We start from the raw sequence: 22,019 nt of genomic DNA on the forward strand, positions 1-22,019 counted from the left end.
CATATTCTGTCGTTGCAGTATGCAACCTCAGTGTTTCTTTATGGGAGGAGCGGTGCGACTTCCCCACTTCTGCTCCCACTATGTACTTTTTTACATCCCTGCTTACGTTTGGCTGGCATAGCCTAATTTCCGCATTCCCAAATCCTCCCAGATTGGGATCACGTTTTAAATCGGTCTGATGCAACGATTTCCACTTTTTAAAATCTACTCTCGACCCTCGGCTGACCAGAAGAAAGGACATTTGTTGCACCTGGGATCAAAGTCAGGTCGGTAAACAAAACTTCATAAGTCGAGAGCTGAATCAGTTTTTACATACTAAACAGCTTATTGGCGCGCCACGCATAGGTCCTAACGAGCATAGTTTGTGAGCAGGCAGCGAGAAGGTCTGTGATGTTTTGGGTTATATGGTGCTTTTCACTGCAGTCTCTGAGTTTTACGTGGGATTTTGTTTGGTGTTCAAAGTAGACCTGACAACTTATTTAGCATGCTACAGAAAGATCGTTTTCTTTTGTTTGCATGCTCCTCTTACATGGAACCACGGCGTGCACAATTCAGAACAAAATGTTCTTAGTTAGAGCTGTCTATCCTTTACATTGGTGTTGTGCATTGCTTCCTAAAATGTGGTTATCTAAAGCGAAATCCGCTGGAAAAGAAAAGCTGTAACGTTTTATCACTGCAGCTCTCTGAAGACAAGGTTACGTAAGATAAATGCCGCACTGAAGAAAAACTTCCGCTTTCAAGTTGACCAATGGCTTCAGTGTGCACTCGCTGCAACACAATGCAGTCGACTTAAAATGACTACACATATTCCTAAACTACTGATAATAACTAACCGGAAGCTTTCTCATGTAAAGGTTCAACACAAATAACTAAGCTACAGTCTAATCAGTATAAGTTAATTGACTTCTTGGACCTTTAGGGTTATAATAAAGTTACAATTATTAGAGTATGTTAAATAGCTGTTTTAATCATACCTTCACTGTAGACAATGATATATTCAAATGGTCATTGATCCATATTGTAGCCTATGGTTTTTATGAAAACGTTTAAGAACTATGGTGTTAAGGTGGCTTTGTCTTTTGCTTTTGCTAGTGTTTTTATGAGCATTTCAAACCAAATGTCTAATGCATGTAATTACATATTACTTCAATTTAACTGTCACCATTTTTAAGACAAATTTGCCTACCATGCAAGCATGGCCTGCAGAGTTCAGAGGCCTTTGTCTTTTTGACCTGTAGTTTGGGGATGTGTGAAAACTGAAAGTCATTTCCCAAGTGCGATTCTCATGTTCCATCTAGTTAGTAGATGCATATTTATTGGCATACATACATTCCTTCCTTAAAATTCCCATACATTTGCCTTAACAGATAATAACAGCCTGCTTTCTGTAGTGGTATGTATATCAGATATTGCCTATTTATTCCTGTAGTGTGGGCTACATGTCTCTGAGTAATTGACCTTAGATAGTAGTTTTTGGCTGCATCATGTGGCTTGGAAATCTGCTGAGTTGCTATGTAATTTCCTGTCTTTGGCTGGTTTGCTCTCACACACCTCTCTCATTGTCTTTGGATATTTTTAAATGTTCACCTTTAGCATTTTCAAATCGTGGCATTTGCCAGTGTGCAAAACAGTAAGTAAACTGTTTCAACTTTCAATCTTTCATGTGGCTAAACCAAACCAAACAAGTTAAATTTGGGTTCATACTTTACCACATTATGCTGAATTTTGGCAGCCACATTTAACTCCCCTGACATCAAGTCTCCATAAGGAGGACACCACGGCTAACAGATATTTCTTGGGAACGGCTTCTTCAAATAAAAGGGGAAACTGCCCACATCTGCTTTGTACCCTGTTCATCTCTCTTTTGATCTCTGGGGATTAAATAGGTTAAATTCTTGCCAAGATCCCTGTAAATGGTTGTATATTCATTCCAGAAAAATAAGCAAAATAATAAAATGGCCTAATGAGAGCAGCCTCAGCATCCGGCTCCTATAACAGACCAGCAATTCATCACAGTAAGGCCAGTCTAACTGCTAGAAAGGAGCAGTGCACCTCAGGCAAATGCTTTCTTGAAGCTCTGTAACAGACTGTAGGTCAAATAAAGCACTTGCATGTGTATTTGCTGCTAATTTGTTATTGAGAAATGGCTTTTTTTCTAACCTCATACCATAAAGTATGTACTATAACAAGTAGAGCAGAGCAGACAGAGTTGTATGTGTTTTTCATTGATCTAGTTTGGTTGCCATCTAAGTTATGTCTTCCATTTTCTCCTCTTTTCTCCTCTTTAGCTGTGGTCACGACCGAGTCTGACGCGATGCCAGGACAAATCCCAGATCCCTCTGTGACAGCAGGCTCCCTGCCCAGCCTGGGCCCACTGGCTGGGATCTCAGCCACCACACTGACTGACAAGCTCAAATTTGGGGACTTCCAGGAGTTTGGTACAATGCTGTCACCTCTGCACTTCCTGGACAGTCTGGGGAAGAGGCCCCTAGTGATCAAAGCAGAGGTATATGAAACATTGAGGAGCTGATAACTAGATCATGAACATCATAAACAATACATTTTGGAGTTTTTACTCAGTTTGCATGCTTGCTTCTAATCTGACGTTTGAACATTAATGGAATTAATGGAATGGGATTATAAAGAAGAGATGCAACAAACCAAATACAGTATTTCAAATGTATCATACAGATTCTAGCTTAACTATGTATAAAATGTGCCTTATATATCATAAACAGGTTTGCCTGAAGTGAAAGCACCTTGGCACTTACAGCGTTGTGTCATATCTTAATCAACAGGTCCACCTAGTGGACATAGTTGGACATGATACTGTTGTATCACTTCAAGAATAAAAATGCTCTCATACTTCTAGTCTACTTCATTAAACATGCATGCTGTGACTGAGACAGATCAACATGCATGCAAAGTAAGTAGAACATAAAAACATTGTTAGTTCTTTATTTAGCATTTCATTGGTTATTGATAATGGTATTAAAGAAGACACGGTCAAAGCATACTTCTATTATCGTCAAATGAAGATGTGATAAAAGGAGGCGAGATGATATTTTGTACTCATTTCAGCATCATTTTGTACTGAAACATGAAGAGTCTCCCAATGTGCAGCAGGTCCATCACAACTTAGCCTCAAACCTTTTTACCTGCACTGCTGTTTAGAGAGATGAAGAGGACGACAGGAGGAAACGAAGGCGAGAGAAAAACAAAGTGGCTGCAGCTCGATGTCGAAACAAAAAGAAAGAGAGAACAGATTATCTACAAAAGGTGAGACACACCTAGTTAATCACTTTGTCATTATTTTCAAACGCTCACATGTTTATCTTATTGCCAAAACAACATTGTCTCTGTCTTTGCCTCCTTTTCTCTCCACCCTCTCATAGGAATCCGAGAGACTAGAGATGTTAAACTCTGACCTTAAAACCCAGATTGAGGAGCTGAAGCTGGAACGACAGCAACTGATCCTCATGCTTAACCGACACCGCCCCACCTGTATTGTCAGGACGGACAGCATCAAAACCCCGGAGAGCGAGGCCAACCCCCTGCTGCAGCAACTGGAGGCCAAGTGAAGGTGCAACAACTTTCTACAGTTTACAGTTGAGAAGAAACAGCCAACTAGCAGCACTTAGCTTTAGGTCTCAGCCACAGATGAGATCCATCCGAGTCCTCCCACCTTATCTCACAGAGCGTTACGCCATAAACTGTGGATGTGATTACATCGGACACTGCTTTGGCGGTTAAATCAAACTTCTTCTTGTTTGTCTCTCTTTCTTTCCCATGTATTTGTAGTTGTGGTCATCAGACTCCAGCCACTATCAGTATGAAGTTAAACAGAAAACCCAACACAGCTATTGGCACATTACTTTACATAAAGTTTGTTGTTTTATGGTGGATTTGTACTATATTCCTCCTTAGCTTTAGCCATCGCTTCATTTCCAGCAGCTAAAAATTAATTTTTCCGCTATCGAAAACATCAGTGTTTAATATCAGCTCAGTCATTCCAGTCATTAATTTGGTGATTTAGAAATTAACAACTTTTATTTGCTGATTTCTTCTGATATTAGGAATTTGAAATGAAATGCATCTAGAAGAGGGCAAATAGGTAGGCTTATTAGACACATTTAGTTTGATTTGCTTTCTTAAGCAAGTACTTACACCCGCAGCCAGTCAGAAGCCTTTTTACTATAATAACCTTCATGAGTCATGATCATTTTTGTTTTTTTATACATTTGGTGGCAGAGCGGTTGATGCTCTTTCTTATTCCTATGTTTTGGCGCAGGCGTCATGTATGCACATATATTATATATATGGACTTTTTACATTGTACTTTATTTTCTGTTACCATATTGTTACTACCAATGTTTTTTTTATACTTTTGTATATTATGTTATATAAGCATATAAGCTATCACAAAATGTCATTTGTATTTCCTTAAGAAATAAATGTTTGGTTTGTTTTCTTACTGGAATTTCATCCAAAAAAAATTGAAAATGTGTCAATCATGTATTATATTTTGGGTCCAATTTTGAGGACCAAACTTTCTGGTTAATGGTGCCATCTGGTGGCCAGTAGCAGCACAAGTTGATCAGCCCTGTACATCTGCAGTTGATATTGGTTTCCGCTCATTTGTTATTGTTTTATGTAGGAACTTCTAAACTATTTTTTTTATTTATTTAACCTTTATTTATACTCGAAGGGCTTTGAGGTTTCTCTCATTTTCAATGACGACAAGTTAAACTTGATTAACTATTCAAACCTATTGTGTCTATCCAACATCCCACTGGCTAATTGTTATGTGGGAGGTTTCAGGGATCCCAAGGTATCCTGCAGAGGGAAGGCTTTATTTTAGCTGTGGGTAATTCCACACATATTATAACAGTGGAAAAGATGAAGGAAAATAATATATTTCATGATTAACCTTATTCCCCTCACATCATGTGTAATTCTGCATTAAGACATCAAACTACTAATGCCTTTCCTTTTGTATTTTTTTTTTTAATGAAATGGGGATCAATAGTGTAATATACTGTAATAATGAGTTAAGATTTGACATTTAATCCACATTTGATCTATTGTGAAAAGTATGTAAGAACAGCATGTACTAATTAACAGCAAACAGGTAACAAGGCACTCATTGTTCTTACACGGTGGGATTTAACTTTTAACAAGGCAGATTAATAAGGTGATGACTGAGGCAAGAGCACAAAACTCCTGCTAGAGAAATAATAGCAACCTTATAATATATTATTATTGAATAAAATACTGTTAATGTGGCACACTGTTAATCTGCGATGTTGCATTGGAAGATTAAGTTGAAAAATAAGGACAAACTAAGACACCAGTCTGTGTTGTTAACTGTCTGGTAGGTGTGTCTCATTACAGTCACTGTCACGTCTTATCTCAACAGCTGGGTGGAGTAAAAGTCGGGTCAGCTCATACCTAGTGTGTGTAATAAAGGATTTCTCAGACAGCTCAAGTATTTAATGAACTTTTGGAGAGCAGGCCAGTCCTTTGGAATGAAGTCTGAAGTCGTCTCAGTCCTTTTGGTCCTACAACTGAATAGTGTTTGGACTGTCACATGGACCGAAAGTGATTATTGATTATCTTTCATTGTTACTTCTGTACTTTAATTTTTAATTCACATATATTCGGAGCAGTTTGGGGTTTTAAAGACATTTTAAATCCGTTATTGCGCTGGGGGAAGACTTTATTATATTTCCAAGTGTGCTCGTTTTAACTGAAGCAGAAGATGGGAAAAGATACGCGGGCATCGCAGGACAAAAACGCGCAGAATTCGATGGACAATGGGCCACATTTGGGAGCTGGGGGTCCAGATGCCGCGCAGCAAATTGAATGCAGCAGCATCCCAAACGGCGACAGCGGCTCTGCCGCCAATACGCGTTTATACAAGAAGCGCTGGATGATCGTGTTCCTGTTCAGCGCATATTCCCTGAGCAACGCGTACCAATGGATCCAGTACGGGATCATCAACAACATAATGATGAAGTTCTACAACGTGGAAGCCTTCTCCATAGACTGGCTGTCCATGATCTACATGCTCACCTACATCCCATTCATCTTCCCGGTCACCTGGCTCCTGGATAAGAAAGGGCTGCGGGTCACAGCGCTGCTGGCCAACGCGCTCAACTGCGCCGGGACATGGATCAAGGTGGCCAGTGCCAAACCCAACTTGTTCGGGGTGACCATGGTCGGACAGCTCGCAAGTTCCCTTGCCCAGGTGTTCATCCTCGGGATGCCCTCTCGCCTGGCGTCAGTCTGGTTCGGCGCGGATGAGGTTTCCACCGCCTGCTCCATCGGAGTTTTTGGGAATCAGGCGAGTTGATCTCTTAGCCACAATTGTCACTGTGATAGACCTCTATATTCGGTTTAATATGATTTAGTCCCTAACTCCCCCTGAGAAATGTTTGAATTGCATGAGTAGCCTGAATCAGACCCAAACCCATGGCTGGAATAACCTCTTAGGGGGCCTCCGGCAAATAGTTGCTGTTGGGCTCCTGACCCACCCTCATCCCTCCACCCATGGCCAGAGAAACCAACCAGATTATCAATTACTTGAGTAATACAGGCCCCTTCTACACGGTTAGATAGTAATGCCGGTATGCCTTTGTTGACCAAAAAACAAATGGCATGTAGTAGCCTAAACCTGGAAGTTTTGAGGCATGGGCAGTTTTAGACCCTTTTTCGGGGGGCTTAAGCCAGGAGTGCGGTTGTGAAGTTTAACGTTGGTCGTCCCCAGAGAAGAAGTTGGTAATTTCATGGCGCAGATTTGAACCCAAATTGAAACGTAAGCAACTAAAATTGCTGAATGTTAGAACATTGTGTCAAATTGGTCGTTATTACTTATAACGTGTTGGGTTTAGTTCCATCATAGTGTTAATAGTCTATTAACACTAAGTGTCAAAAAACGTTAGATGACGTTGTTGTGCAGTAGCTAGCTCAGAGATTATCAGATAATGAAATTATTGATTTAGCAGGGCATTTAGCAATGCACTGTATCTGTGTCACATTCTCATTAGGGGCTGAGCCCACGAAAAGGTCGCCCCTGTTTTGAGGGTCTCTGTGGGTCATTTGTGCTTCTCAACTGAATGAAAACATATTTGTGGAATTTCTTAGTTTGCACTGAATTCTGATACTAAAGGGATTCTTTCCGTAGATTTTCACAAATATGTGTGTCTTTGGTCCTGATAAAAATCCTTTGCAGTTTGTACAAATTTAGCGTGGACAGATACACAAGCACTTTTCATTGCCTGTAAAGCTTGAGAGGCAGACATATGCTGTGTGTGTGTGTGTGCGTGCATGCATGTGTATGTGCTCTGACATGTGACAGCTTATCTGCATAGTCACAGAACCTGCTTACCTTGAAAAAGCTTATCCGGGTTCATGGATTCTTCTCGTTTGTTTTCGATTGTTGAAACATTGTATGTCTTCATGTTCAGCCTCCAATCAAATACTTCAACATATATATATATATATATATATATATATATATATATATATATATATATATATATATATATCAATCTGAGGGGCAGATAAATAATGGGGTACAATAGAAGAAAAAACTAAGTTCAGCTACACATTTTAATTCAATTTTCTTTCCCTAATTTCTTCTATTATTTGTAAAATATTGGCTACTTTCTCCTCTTTGGGCCTGAAAACTTTATTTTATATGAAACAACTGAGAAATTTAGATGGGAAATCTGTCTTTATATTGGAACTGGAAATATTATTATTATATATGCATATATATTATAAACATTTGACAAGGGGCCCAAACTGCACATAGTTTTTCTGTAAGGAGTCACAAGCCAAACAGGTTGGGAGCTCATTATGTGTTTTTTGTGTAGATTGTAATTTGATATAGCTATCAGATGTAAATGTAGTGGAGTAAAAAGTAGCCGAGACTACCCTCTGAAATAAGTGTAAGTAAGAATGGAAGTATCCTACTCAACCATGCCTAAAGTAGCCTAACTTAAAACTGTACTGTAAAAATGTAGCTAGGCCTACTTAGTTACTTTCCACCACTGCCTCTTTAATCTCACAAACTTTCCCATGCCCCAGATGTAAAAAAATAAAATAAACACGCGACAAAAATGTTTAAACTTAAAGAGAATATCTGGTGAAATATTCCTCAATCGTGGAAGGTAGGCTATTTGTTTTGAGGGTGGCAACCAAATGGGAGGTGACGTGCACAATTCCTCCATCTCGTGCTGGTCGTCACTTTGAGGAAGTGGAATATGACCGTGAGGCAGTTTATAGCCCAAATAGGCTACCTAAAGTGTTTTAGATATGAGCCCGGGATTGTTTTTGTATCATCATCATAGATTGTTTTATCCACTGTGGTTAAGCGTTTTATTGCACTGTTTTTATAGAATTAAGGCGAATACCAAAAAAAGCAATCTCGGCTAACTAGTAGCCTACCTTCTGCTGAATGTAAACACCAATACTGAAGGATTTCATATCATATGGATTTGCCAGGGTGAATAATGAACATGAAGTGCATTAAGGGTTGTAGTTTAAATATTATTAGAGGTTTTGGTTCTCCTTCTCTTATCTTCCACTCCTTCCATTTATGGGTTTGCGCCTTTGCTCCATGCAGCAGAGGTGGCTGGAGGCTGTAGACAGCAGGGAAACCATTAACAATTACCATTGGTGCTTTGAGAATCCATTCAATAGCCTACTAGCCTACATCACTAATATCATTTTTTCAGTGAAAAGTTAAATTAATGTTCTCCGTTTTAATCTCCTTTTATCCACCAAGGCCTGCAATGAATTTGCCATCTTCTACAGAGACAAAATCAGAAATTAGACAAACAGTCAGTGCCTCCATATCAAGTACAGGATATGTGTTGTCACAGTGTTCAGGCAAAACAAATTCCAATATGACACAATTTCATACGATCAACCATAAAAACCTGAAACTCATGAAAACGTTGTCACACTCAGTTGTGGCATGATTGAATCCTTTTCTGGAAAAAGTTAAAGAACATTGAATAATCCAAATACAAAGTAATCCTCTGAAAAATGATTGATCATGACTAATTGTGTAAATGTCCCACAGTAATAATCCTCCACTGAGAGTAAAAACTGTGACAACAAGCTCCAGTTTCCAATATGGTTGATTACTATAAACTCACGTTTTAGCATCATATAGCATCGAACCTGTCAGTACCTCATCATGGCAGAGCATTAAAAATCCAGTGTTTTTGAGTACACAAGCACTGTGCATTGATTATAAAGACAACATAACAAAAATGTGTTGTGCTAAATGAATACGTTTTAAATCATCCGGCTTCAGGTCTGCCAGTGCGGTAGCATCCAAGACAGATGATGCAATTAAAAGTGATTGGGCTTTGGTAAATCCAACACATAAGCTGGAAGGAGGAGTTTGAAATGAAAAATAAAACTTTCATGTGACTAAAGTGAAGTGTTAAAGACTGGAGTCAGTCAGGTATGTAACAGTTGGCTGGGATCAGAGCTTTCCAACATTGCTCATTACAGTATATTTCAACTGCACCACAGATCCACCTCTGCTAAATCAGAAGGACTAATAAGCAGTAATCGCCACTGTAGGCACAGCTGGCAAGCTTGTTTATGATCAGCATGTAGGATAAAACCTGCTGGGTGGGAGGGACGAGTCAGGTAAACTGCCACGGTTTTGAGAGAGCGGACACACAAGGAGAAATGTTTGCTCTTCCCTCCAGTTGTTAATTGCTACAGAAGCCTGAATGAAAGGGGTTTCAGTAAGAGCAACATGAATTCTCAGGGTGAATTCCCTCACGAGTGGATGGACGGCCTTGGAGAGGCCAGAGCCAATGGTTGGTCTCCAGCAAGACAACTAGTTTGGGAGAATATAACCAGCTGCCACTGGGAGACAGCAGCGACATCTTGGAGCCTTCAGCCCTGGATGCTGCGCAGCTCTCCCACTGATAGAGACCAAGTTGTACAAGCGGCGATGGGTCATGATGTTCACCTTTAGCGCTTACTCCATGAGCAACGCCTTCATGTGGCTCATTCTGCCTGTAACGTGGTTGCTCGACAACCGGGGCCTCAGGGACGTCGTGGTGGTGGGCGCAGCTTTCAACTGCAGTGGGGCCTGGATAAAGATGAGCACGGCTGACCCCAATACATTTGCAATGACCTTCTTCGGCCAGTTTGTGTGTTCGGTGGCCACTGTTTATATCCTTGGCATCCTGTCCAGACTCGCGTCCCTGTAGTTTGGGCAGCAGGAGGTCTCCGCTGCCTGTTCCATTTGCGTTCTGGGAAACCAGGTGTGTCTCTGTTTGCCTTTCAGGCTCAAAATGTCTTTGGCAGTGTGTGTTATCTTCTCATATTGGTGTAGAGAGAGTATGAGTGTCGGTTGCCAAGAGAGAGGGAGAGAGAGAGAGATATTGGTGTAGAGAGAGTATGAGTGTCGGTTGCCAAGAGAGAGGGAGAGAGAGAGAGAGAGAGAGAGAGAGAGAGAGAGAGAGAGAGAGAGAGAGAGAGAGAGAGAGAGCGAGAGAGAGAGAGAGAGAGAGAGAGAGAGAGAGAGAGAGAGAGATCTACCATCTTTAGCAATCTGAATGGCCATGTGTCAAAAAACAAGCAGGTAGGCCTACATGTTATACCATGTCAGCGTCTTTGAATGTGTGACTGAGTCTGAATCACTCTCTGGCTGCTGCTTCAGCTTCTAACAGTGAAAAGGATCTGAGAGAAGCGATGCATGTTAACTTGCAGAAACAAGCACTTAATACATGTCGACAATGTTAGCTTCAGTTCGCTTAAAATTACCTCAGGATTTCGTGACAGCCTACGGTATGGCATGTGGTATATGAGAAGTTGAGGAATAGATAAGCAATAATCCATGACAGGCCATGGTTTACAGGGATTTTAGAACAGCTAGGGGGCATCTTTAGATACAACGGTCACAGTTGTGTGTTTTATAGTATTAGTATAGTATAGTAACGACTTTGATCACGTCTCAACCAATCATAATCAAGGACTGTAACTCTCCGTTTTATAAAGTGGATTTTATTATGTCAGCTGTGAAAGTATTAGCTCACAGTTTACTTTTAGGTTATTTTCCAAATGTTCAATGGTGATTTTCATTAACAAGGTTATGGCTTCATTAATTTCTTTGGGAAAGCTTAGTTACTAACTTACCAAGAGCCTAGTATTACCATTTTTGTCAAATATGTATTCTTCAATTTTGTGTTCAGAAGACTGTAAATTGTATGCAAACAAGTTCATTTTGAGCAGAAAAGAAAATTGCTGGAAAAATGTGGTGGCAGTGAGCAAATTTTACATGTCAGCTAAATCAAACTCATATAAGAAGTCTGCCACTTCTACATATATACACTGTAAGCAACAATGTAATAATGCAACAGGTGAGGTGTGTGGTAAAGACTTTCCCAAACTGGGAGGAAGCAGATATGCCAGAATGTAGCTCTACGTGTGTGTGAGTTTGTGTGTGTGTGTGTGTGTGTGTGTGTGTGTGTGTGTGTCTTTTGTTCTTTCTAGGCAGGGGAAATTGTGGGGGGTGGCGGTTGACTTTCACCTCCTGCTTCTGAACAAGTTCCCAGGCTTGGGGTAAACTAACTGTATAATGAGATTACACTGAGAATGCTGTGTCCATGGCAATAATAAGGGCTGCTGGGGAGGGTGTGTGTGGTCGTTTATCCTATCCTCTCACACTAAAAATACCAGAAAATGTATTGAACTTGTTAGGTCGTCTGAAGCTTGAGGTAAAGGAAAACCTGAACATATCATGGTTCATGTCTCTTTCACAATTGTTAGAGAGATGATAAATCTAGAGGTTTTGAAGTACAATGACATCATTTTCATGCATTTTTGAGTCATTTCTAAAGGGAAGAATCTGGCTTCATAATTCATTTTAGTTCTAAACTATTCTTTCTGTACACGCCAATAAAAACAGTTAATGGATACTGTACAGGCATCTTATGTATTGGGCCATATATGGATGCCTTGTGATCGCACCACGATGTTTAACCCTATACCTAAACATAGATCATCAAAAAACGTCTGACCCCTCTGATGCTCTTGAACCTCTGAACCTAAAATGTTTTTTTTCTTCAATTGAAGTGTGTTCTCTCTCACCTGCATTAATAAACACTGCATACCGGCCATTGTCACACATGTTCTTGTTTTTTGCTTAAGCCCCACTTTCCGACGCTGAAGATAAAAGAACACATTGTTGTTGATGTTTACTTGCTCACCAGGACTTTATTCCTTTGGATCCGGTCCCTAAACTTGATGCTTCCAAGTTTTCAGGCTGAAGTAGTTCACATATCCCCTTGGACATCCAGAAATAGTTCACATTAAGAAAAAATAGGTAGGATTTCCATAAAGGCCTTTGAAGAACAAACAGATTAACAGTTTGTGTGCCAAATGTAACATCATAAGAGATCCTTAATTTGCACCAACTGAGAATAAGCTTGTTTTGCTTTTTTGTTATCAAGTTATCAAGACTTGCTCTACTTCTCCAAAATGCACAAAAATGAGAGATACAATGTATTTTCTTTGCTTGGATATGTGACAGCGATTAAACATAGATGACTCTCCAGTTACTGTATTGAAGGGATCTCTAGCTAAATGACCTCAAGTTAAATTAATGATTAATATGCTGTACTGTAGAGGGTAACAAGTGCACATCTATATCCTAAATCATGGTGGCTATAACATTCTCAGAGGCCTGAAGGGGTCTAATGTATTTCTGTGCTTGCATGCCTCAAACACTGTTCACAGGTTTCTTCCCCCAGAACATGTCTTGTCCCTTTTTGCACTTTTCCATCTCTCGCCTAGAGTGGAGGGACTTTGACTGGTGTTCCCTCTGGAATGTTTTTGAGGCTGTAGGAAGATGAGGAAGTGGGCACTACTCATACGGTATTCAGATTTGGAAAGTTTAGTACCCCCCAACTGTTCCAGATCCACTAGAACTTTTGCTGACCCTGAGGGTTGGTTGGGAGGGGGAGTGTTAGGATATAACAAGTAAAACAGACATTGTACCTTTATGTCAAGCACATGTGTCCCTGGTGCAAGGGGTTATATTTTGGGGAGTCCCCCAAAATATGACCCATTGCATTACCTGTACTTCTTAAAGCAATAGTTTTACATTTTGGGAAATTTGCTTATTTGCTTTCTGGCAGAAAGTTAGATGAGATAATCAATACCACTCTCATATCTGTCCGTCAAATATAAGGTTACAGCCAGCAGCTGGTTAGCTTAGCTTAACCTAAAGACTGGAAACGGGGTAACAGTTAGCCTGTCGGTGTTTGGTGTTTTAAGCCCCCAACGTCATCTTCCAGGCAGTGCTGCATGGAAGACGAGGTTAGGGTTAGGTGTCTTGAAGTCTATGGTGGGGGCTTAAAACACCATCGAGCTAGCCTGTCTTGGTCCAACATAACCCTCCATAAAACAGCGATTTTTTAAAGTTTTTATATTTTTCTTTTGTACAGATTAAACAAACAATATATAATGTGTTAGCTAGTTTCCTAAAATGTAAAACTATTGCTTTAACACCACCCGCCTTTGACATATTTTGATTTTAATTTTGTAATCACTACATATGAAATAAGCATGTATTATTTATTTATTTTTTTTTTTTTTAAAGATTATTTTTTGGGCATTTTTAGGCCTTTATTGACAGGACAGCTGAAGAAATGAAAGGGGAGAGAGAGGGGGGAATGACATGCAGCAAAGGGCCTCAGGTCGAACCCGGGCCCACTGCGTCGAGGAGTAAACCTCTATATATGGGCGCCTGCTCTACCAACTGAGCTATCTGGGCAAGGCAAGGCAAGGCAAGGCAGCTTTATTTGTATAGCACATTTCAGCAACAGGGCAATTCAAAGTGCTTTACATGAAAACAGAATAAAAAATTTAAAACAGTTAAAATACAAGAATAAAAGTTACAGTGCAGTATAAGAAATGAAACATTAACCCATAAGCATGTATTATTGATGTGTTTACTGGTAGCCATCACTCACACAAATGTCAAGTTTGTATTTTTTCAACTTTTTTAATGATGCTTTCCACTTTAATGATGTGTACTAACTATAGCTCTGTGTGTAGCTGTCAGCTAGAGGCGCAGAGTCATTTTTTAATTTTGTGCCTCTTACCTACAGATGGGTATTGCCATTGGGTTCCTGCTCCCACCCATCCTTGTGCCTAATGTGGACGATATCAATGAGCTGGCGAACTACATCAGAATCATGTTCTACATCAGCGCAGGAGTTGCCACCCTCATCTTTATCCTCGTGGTCATTGGTAAGATGACTATTCACATCCGCAGGCTCATAGAGCTGTCAGGGCTTCTTGCCCACTCATGCAAGTCCCTTTCAAGTTCATATAACTCCCACAGTCATGTTGTGAAAATATATAAAGCAAAGAGTCATCTTGACAGTTTGTGCTTTAGGGACTGTGACAAAGCTGTTACCTCACCTCCTTTGTCCCACAGTAATGCCAATGACATTTCTTAGTTGGCAGTGTAATGGTATTTTTAGACGAGAACACAGGTGATTCTCTAGTAGGGTTTTGCAACATCAGGGTTCATTGTTTACACACAATGTTATCATTTTTATATGGTAGAACTTTTTACTTGTTTGTTGGGCTCCTAAGGCAGCACTGCTTGAAAGCTGAGTCTTCCTGAGATGTGCTTTCTACCGAGAAACAGCATCGCAGTACACTGGATGAGCAGCAGCAGTAATTGCTGTAATTGTTCACCTTTTGATGAGATGTGTTCAGACACGATGGGAAATAGGAACTCAGGGAGTTGTGACAGTGTTTTATGAAATCATCTTCCCCGTCAGCTCTGTTAGTTCCTCCTTTCACCTCCACGAAGGACTAAAACTCATCCACAGTCAAAGAAACATAGTAAAGCTTCACTACGGGTTGCACTTCTTTCTGGGAGATGTTAACTGGCATTACGGGATGTCACCAACCTGGTATGATAACTTGCCATGCCCAAACAAGCACAACAAACCAAAGGGGTGAGGGAAATGTCAATCTGATTTTCAGAAACTCCGTTTTTCAGTGTTGTTGTGTAGACAGGGAAATTGAGTTTTTAGCTTGTAATGTAAAAATGTGCACCCTTATCTCCTTTGTGAGATGTCAAAAATGAGGCAGCATTTTGTGCGATGGTGGCCATGGCCAAAATAGTACTGGTTCTAACCTTGCTAACAGGACTTTTTTTTTTTTTTTTTACTACATGTTTACACAAAAATGTATTGTAACTCTTCCACTATATCCATACGCCATGGCAGCCAGATTAGGAAAGCCATTAGCATCTAGAAATAGATTTTTTTCAGGCTTCTCATTGGCCAACATCTTTGTTTTTGTGTTTTTGCATTTCCATTTGAACTGATTTAAACAGTGCTTGTGTGGAAGGGATATTTTTTGTGAACGGAGGGAAAAACCCTATTTTCAAAAATACCCGTGTATGTGTGGACTAGGCCTAAGGCAACATAAATGAAAACACGTTTGGATGGACTATTGGTATACAGGGGATTTAAAGTTTTTGTACCCGACATTATTACATTATTATTACTTTATTAGCTGCAAGTTGCTGTGTGGCCACTCTAATGTGATACTGAGCTTATGTATCAAGGGTGTGGTAATAATATTGATTATATCAGATCAGATATAAAAGCCAATCCAGGGACAGGCATTACAAATTAGTATGTAATATGTGATATGCTATTCTGTGTATCTGTCCATGCAAAAATATCAAAAAAAGTTATTTTCTGGGCTTATAATAACTTAATAAGGTACAAATTGGTTTATAAGGACAAGGAATTAATACAAAGCTAATAAAATTAAGGTAAGGTAATAATGATGATAATGTTTGTTCAACTGACTCATCCTGTTAATTAACTACAGATTTTGCTTCCACTGTTATTTCTCCGCCTGTCATTATGACCTCCAGCGTCACACTGGGCTTTTACCCCCCGTCAGTGTCTGTACTGGCCGATAAGAGAACAGACAATGCACTATCACAACAATCTTAATGAAAGAACACAGAAGTATCCTCATGAAATATTGTGTTTGTCTAACAGTGTTTCAGGAGAGACCGGAGATCCCGCCCACCCAGGCCCAGGCTCATGCCAGGAACATCCCCCCCGGCGAGTACTCGTACACAGCTTCTGTCTTGAGGCTGCTGCGCAACAAGCCCTTCATGCTCCTGGTGGTCACCTATGGTACCCTTCCTGTTTATTCATTTTATTAAACGATTAGGCTAATGTCAAGAAAATGGCAAAAATGCCCATTACAAGTTCTGAGAGTCCAAGATGACGTCTTTAGGTTGCTTTTTTTGTCTGACCAACAATCCAAAACCCAGAGACATTTAAGTCACAATGATATTAAACAGAGAAAAACAGGAAAACCTCACATGTGAGAGGCTAAAACTAACACATATTTGGCATTTTACTTGATTATGATCAGGGTGGGAAATTAGCACCCGCCACCAGCCAATGGCGGGTACTTTTTCAAAGTGGCGGGTGACTTTGCCTTGTATATAGCCTACCAGCCACAGTGGTGGGTTGATTGTAAAACATTCCTTGTAACGGATTGGACAGCTTTTGTCAAAGAATGCTGTTGCTAAGAAACAATGCACAATGCTTATAGGAGTCGCGTTACGTTACTGCTAATGAATGCCCAACATTTCCGGATTTTGCTGCTTCATAATAAAAACATTCAAATACCAAAATAACGGAGGACTTTTATTGTGAAGAACTTAAAGACTTTTGTCAAGTAGTTTTCAGCGATCATCTGTGACACCATGTAGCTGAGCTGAGGTACAGACGAAACGAAAATTATCGGTTAAAAACATGTGGCGACATGTCCCCGGTGTTAAGAGGCCTGCCGCGGAGTCAGCATTAGCTATGAATGTACAAACTGTTGAGGGCTAGGTAAAGAAAAAGAGAAGATAGCCTACTTTTCGAACAAGTGGCGCATTGACAAAACGTACAGCGAAAGACCATGCAAAACATTTCAGACCGTCCTGCCAACCTGTATTAAAGGTCCAATATGTAATATATTTACTGTAATAAATCCAAAAATGACCCCAATATGTCATCAGATATTAAACATCAATGTACGCTGTAACAATTTTTCAGTCGCTGAAAGCTGCTGCTGTTTTAATCCTGTCGGCCTCTCTGCTGCTCAGTTCCACACACACCCACACCCACCCACACACACACACACACAAACAAACACACCCACGCCCACACACACACCAACACACCCACCACACCCACACACACACACACACACACACACACACACACACACACACACACACGGTGGATGCAGGAAAAAACGGAGATGAGATGTACACGATGACCTAAATTGAGGACAGCTACGGTCGTTATTGTAAGTGCAATGATAAGTTAAAGTCCAATAAGTAGGCCTACTTTATCAAACCGTATGAATGTGTGTCCCAGGCCAGGGTTAGGAAATTAACTAACAATGTAAAGATCAACAAGCCACTGACAGAAATGTTCAAATTTGATTCATTCAATAAATTATTATTTTTTGTCTTAAATCCACCAGCCATTTTCATATTATACCAACATTTGCAGCATCCTGAGCCTTTTTGGTAAGGTTACTAAGAAAACTCAGCCCAGAGTAATTTTATTCTCCCCAAAATACGTTTCCTTTTTATTTTTAAAGAACTATACAAAAAAAAAGGCTGCGAAATCCTGGAGGGACTGTTTAATGCTATGTTACTGAGAGATGAGTCAATATTTTTTTTTGTTCATTAAACATGTAAGCCTACAATTACTGTAGAATATGACCATACTGACCAAATACAATTTTACCATGGTTTCGCAGTTTTCTTTGCCCATATTAATAAAATATGTATTAATAATAAAAAAATTATGTATTGAAGCAATTCAAAATATTTTAGTGCACTTTCTTTTATAAATTTGAATTCTGGAAAAAGTGGCTGATAAAAAATATAAGTGGCTGGTAAAATTGAGCATCCACGCAAAAAAGTTAATTTCCCACCCTGATTATGATTAGTGATTAAACAAATATCAGAATTGTTGTAAGCTGATTCACTTACATAATACTGTAGGTTCATAGGAAGGTCCCAAAAAATGATATCATAAAGATAGCAGAAGGAGGAAGTCCAGATCTGTGTCTTCATATGTTTCTCTATCATGATGATGTCTTGATTACATCACTGCGACATGCAGGTCATCCCACCCTCCAACATCATTACTTTTATCGCACATCCAGGGAAAGATGTTGCAATATCGAGGTGAAAGGTAACAAAGATTTAAAAGCCTCGAAATAGACATCTGCGGTTGAAGCTGCCACAATCACATGTGTGGAGACTCACAGTCTTTATCAGCTGGTGTGCAGATATGGGGATGTGTCATCACAACACATGGACTTCCAGCGCAATGTGTAGTATTGATTTAAAGGTCTTTTGAGATGTCACTTTTTTGCTCAAAGGTCACTATTTAATGAAGACAATGTCAATGATTGACAGTATGAAGCATATTGAAATGTGTTAGTCTGTAAATGTGTACCCTTTACATGCCTGGACAATGGGATTTTAAGGTAATTTTGTGTCTTTGTGCTCCAGTATAAATAAACTTAAATGCTATTAGCCAAGTAGTGACAGAGTCTGAAGGCTATAATGTGCGTGATGTGTGAAGTTGTCAGCAGTGTTTTTAGGGGGCAGCATTAGGTCCCATCTGCACCCTCTGCTTTCCCTACAGGTCTTCTCAAAATAGACAGACACTGATTTCTGTTTGTTGTCTGCAGGGCTGAACGTCGGCTGCTTCTATGCTATTTCCACACTGTTGAATCAGATGATCATTGAACAATATCCTGTAAGTCTCAGTGTGTCTGCTCTAAAATATGCTTATGCCTTGTATACTTTATTTCAAACCAGATTAGCTTTTATTTTGCTCTTTCTTTGTTCTCTGTGTCTTCCTTCCTAACCTCTTCAGCCATTCGTTCCCTCCATGTACTCAGTGTCAATAGGCCCAGCATGTAAACATTTGTGTGGTTTTCTCTGACACCAATAATTATAAAGCTGCCAAGGAGATGACCCTGACACAGATAACTGAGGTCTGGGAATCTGATTGTTATGGTTTAGAGCTTCCAGGACAAGCTAACTACAGGGTGAACAAGGTCACAGATGCCTTATATGGTCTGTAAAACCAGAAATGTCAATGTTTTACTCTCAGGGTGAAGAAGTGAATGCTGGGAGAATTGGTCTGACTATTGTTGTTGCTGGCATGGCGGGGTCCATCATATGTGGCATTTGGCTGGACAAGACCAAAACATACAAGTAAGATATTTCTACAAAACACTGTTTTACTATTGATACTTTGAAAGGCAAAAACAATGCCAAACTGATCTTAAGTAATGATTCCAGCCATTGAGAAGAAGCCAAAACCCAGCCATAGTGTAATCATGCTACTACAGTCTTCAGACAAATAAGTGTTAAAGGTTCTCGGAAATCAATGATGAGGGTCAATGATGACTTAATGTTGACAGTGGTTCTTCTACTGTCAGCTTTGTGAGGCAGTGCTTAGAGCTAAATGCTAATATCAGCATGCTAACATGCTCATAATGACGATGCTAACATGCTTTTGGTAATCAGTTGTATTGTTTACCATGTTCACCATCTTAGTTTAGTGTGTTAGCATTGTAACATTTGCAAATTAAAAAAACTTTGACCTTTTGAGCTTGTGGCACATTTCATGACAATCCATCCGATAGCTCAAAACCACAAATATCAAACTCATGGTGGTGCTATAGGAAAAGTCAGAGGATCATCAAAGCAGTTAGGATTCATACTCTGGTGGCTTATTAAAATCTGTACATAATTTCATGGCAATCCATCTGATAGTTGTTAAAATTGATATTTCAGTCTAGAACAAAGAACAGAGACCGTCAGACCGACAGAGCCTGTAGCATGTCAACAAAAGTCATGTTGTAGCTTCACGTTTTAAGTGAAAACTCACCGTCACCTCTGAAAGGAACAACAGTCAGTCTCTGCTTTAAAACATGGGCTCCTTGCATGGATGTCTTTTAAATCATGCATTCACAGGGAGATGTCCAAGTGTATTCATGAATGAGAATCCAGCGGAACTGAGTTTTATATCTGATGTCCCTCTCTGCTTATCTGAACTGACAGGCTATACTCTGCTGCTCCTCCCAGGTCACATATCAGGCCACCACATTAAACTTGGGAAATATTAATAATTCAATCTTAAAAGTGAAGATTTCCAATTGGTATCAGAATTATTGATGCTGTCATTTTTGTCTTGATCAAGAATATCAGTACTTTTTTTTCACAAAGTAACCACTTATTTCCAATAGTTTTCCGAGTGTTAGATGTTTGGCACACTGCCTTCAGCGATCTGGCATGCAAACTATTATGATTCGTCCCTCAGATTCCTTACATGCCATTAGGATGGTTAGCTGTCAAAGCCGTCAGGTCCGGATTTATGTTGTTGACCCTCTCACGCCTATTGTCCCATGTGGGACAGAGTCAAAGGACTATGTTATATTAACAAAAAATGTTTTGCAGCAATAATTTACGCGTGGTTGTACGAGAGACAGCTTCACCAGAGTAAGCCTGTTTGTGCAGATGGCCTGGGTTATGACGAGGGGTATTCAGTGACTCATTCATTTTAAGTAAGACATTCTTCTAGAAAAAGATGCCTGCTCTGACACAAACTATACATTACTTTTTCATATAGGCCTAAACCAGAACTATTTTATAGTTGTTATCTCTTGTAGTGGTAGAAACTGAAGATGTTTTAGACATAAGTCCTAGTTAGGTGCATCATAATATGCATTATACACATTTAATGCATGAGACACATACAATGATGCATGTTTAATGTGGAGGAGAAGAGCTACTGGCTTATTAGATGGTCCCATTGCTCCCAGTTTAACCCTGATGGTTGTACTGATGAGTTTTGCTTCTTGTAATGAATTTCTTAAAGACTAAATAAAAAAAAAAAAAAGTGTAAACAACAAGTGTTTTTTTCAAATGAAACATGGGATCTACATTAAATAACGGCAGGTGTTGACAAATCTATGGAAACAGATATTTCTTTGTCATTTACGCAACAAAACCAACATTAACAAGCAAAGGTGTTGCCTTTTAGCTATTTTTAAGTATAGAATTGTCACAATATACTGTACATGGCGGATTAGCAGGAAATATTTCCCCCAAAGCCAAATGTTTTTTTGTTAAATTGTGTTGCAGGATTTCTTTGTTCTGATCAGCTTTGCAGGCATGTAGCAAACACGAGCCTTGTCACAAGATTCATTAATGTAAAAGTCAAATCAGATTACAGGATTTTCTTCAAATAGGGTGTGCTGTGTGTGAATGCATATACTGGCTGATCATATCGCCATCGCACATTTTTTAAACTGCATGATTAATATTCCTCTCCTGTCTCCTCAGACAAACAACCTTGGCCGTATATCTCCTCTCTCTGATTGGGATGCTGGTTTACACCTTCACCCTCAACCTGGGTCACCTGTGGGTGGTGTTTGTCACAGCTGGAGTTTTAGGGTAGGTAACCATTACAGAGTAAAGGCTACAGAGGTCATAAACATCACAGCCAGGGTTTGAAATTAAATGAGTAAAAATTAACTATGGTCAGTTATTTCTCTATAAGGAATACTAAACAGGGTTCCTGCAGTTGTTACAGCAGCACGAAGAGAGCAAGAGTGCAGATATATAGAGAAATAAATAATAAGAGGAATATTAAAAAAAACAAAGTAAATAAAAAAAATAAACAAAACAAAGTAAATAAAAAAAATAAACAAGAACATGTGAAGACAACAATTGCAAGGCAAAGTGACAGTGGTGTGATTAAAGCAACAGTAGTAGGAGTCATCTGAGATTTGTTATGCCAACTCATCGTATACAACATCTCTCTAAACTCTTTATGTTATCTTCAAGACTTTGGATCCTGATTAAAAAAAAACCTACGATATAATTA

General features: G+C 39.6%; 2 protein-coding genes and 1 long non-coding RNA gene across 7 annotated transcripts in view; 2 read left to right on the forward strand and 1 right to left on the reverse strand.

The window, feature by feature from the left end:
• Positions 1-4,329, forward strand: jdp2a (Jun dimerization protein 2a). Of its 2 annotated transcripts, none has more exons than XM_031278792.2 (4): positions 1-266; positions 2,289-2,506; positions 3,175-3,279; positions 3,396-4,329. In XM_031278792.2, exons 1-4 carry the CDS (start codon positions 179-181, stop codon positions 3,579-3,581), a joined length of 597 nt encoding a protein of 198 aa, XP_031134652.1. In that variant the 5' UTR covers positions 1-178; the 3' UTR covers positions 3,582-4,329. The 2 variants fall into 2 exon arrangements, with proteins under 2 accessions (XP_031134652.1, XP_035850521.1); XM_035994628.1 differs by lacking the exon at positions 1-266 and adding an exon at positions 303-383.
• On the reverse strand, positions 4,255-11,251 carry LOC118493737. Its single transcript, XR_004895709.1, has 3 exons — positions 11,240-11,251; positions 8,076-8,078; positions 4,255-4,338 (listed from the first exon to the last, which is right to left on the reverse strand). It is a non-coding gene; the product is annotated as an uncharacterized LOC118493737 (long non-coding RNA).
• The window catches only part of flvcr2a (FLVCR heme transporter 2a), a 22,634-nt gene continuing 5,980 nt past the window's right edge, over positions 5,366-22,019 (forward strand). For 2 of the 4 annotated variants that reach the window (XM_035994609.1, XM_031278729.2), the window contains exons 1-6: positions 5,366-6,346; positions 14,157-14,298; positions 16,086-16,226; positions 18,808-18,875; positions 19,236-19,339; positions 21,476-21,586. In XM_035994609.1, coding sequence (XP_035850502.1) covers positions 5,762-6,346; positions 14,157-14,298; positions 16,086-16,226; positions 18,808-18,875; positions 19,236-19,339; positions 21,476-21,586 — 1,151 coding nt within the window. In that variant the 5' untranslated portion in view covers positions 5,366-5,761. The remainder of the gene's footprint in view (positions 6,347-14,156; positions 14,299-16,085; positions 16,227-18,807; positions 18,876-19,235; positions 19,340-21,475; positions 21,587-22,019) is intronic. The other 2 variants (XM_035994610.1, XM_031278731.2) reach the window with 2 other exon arrangements.

Source organism: Sander lucioperca, chromosome 18, assembly GCF_008315115.2.
Source record: "Sander lucioperca isolate FBNREF2018 chromosome 18, SLUC_FBN_1.2, whole genome shotgun sequence".
In the NCBI taxonomy this organism is placed as follows: Eukaryota; Metazoa; Chordata; class Actinopteri; order Perciformes; family Percidae; genus Sander; species Sander lucioperca.

Excerpts from the sequence above, each read along its gene's own strand:
- jdp2a (XM_031278792.2), top strand. The coding sequence starts at position 179 with ATGCAACGATTTCCACTTTTTAAAATCTACTCTCGACCCTCGGCTGAC. Across the intron at positions 267-2,288 it reads GCACCTGGGATCAAAGTCAG|CTGTGGTCACGACCGAGTCT; the intron begins GTCGGTAAACAA and ends TCTCCTCTTTAG. Across the intron at positions 3,280-3,395 it reads GAACAGATTATCTACAAAAG|GAATCCGAGAGACTAGAGAT; the intron begins GTGAGACACACC and ends ACCCTCTCATAG.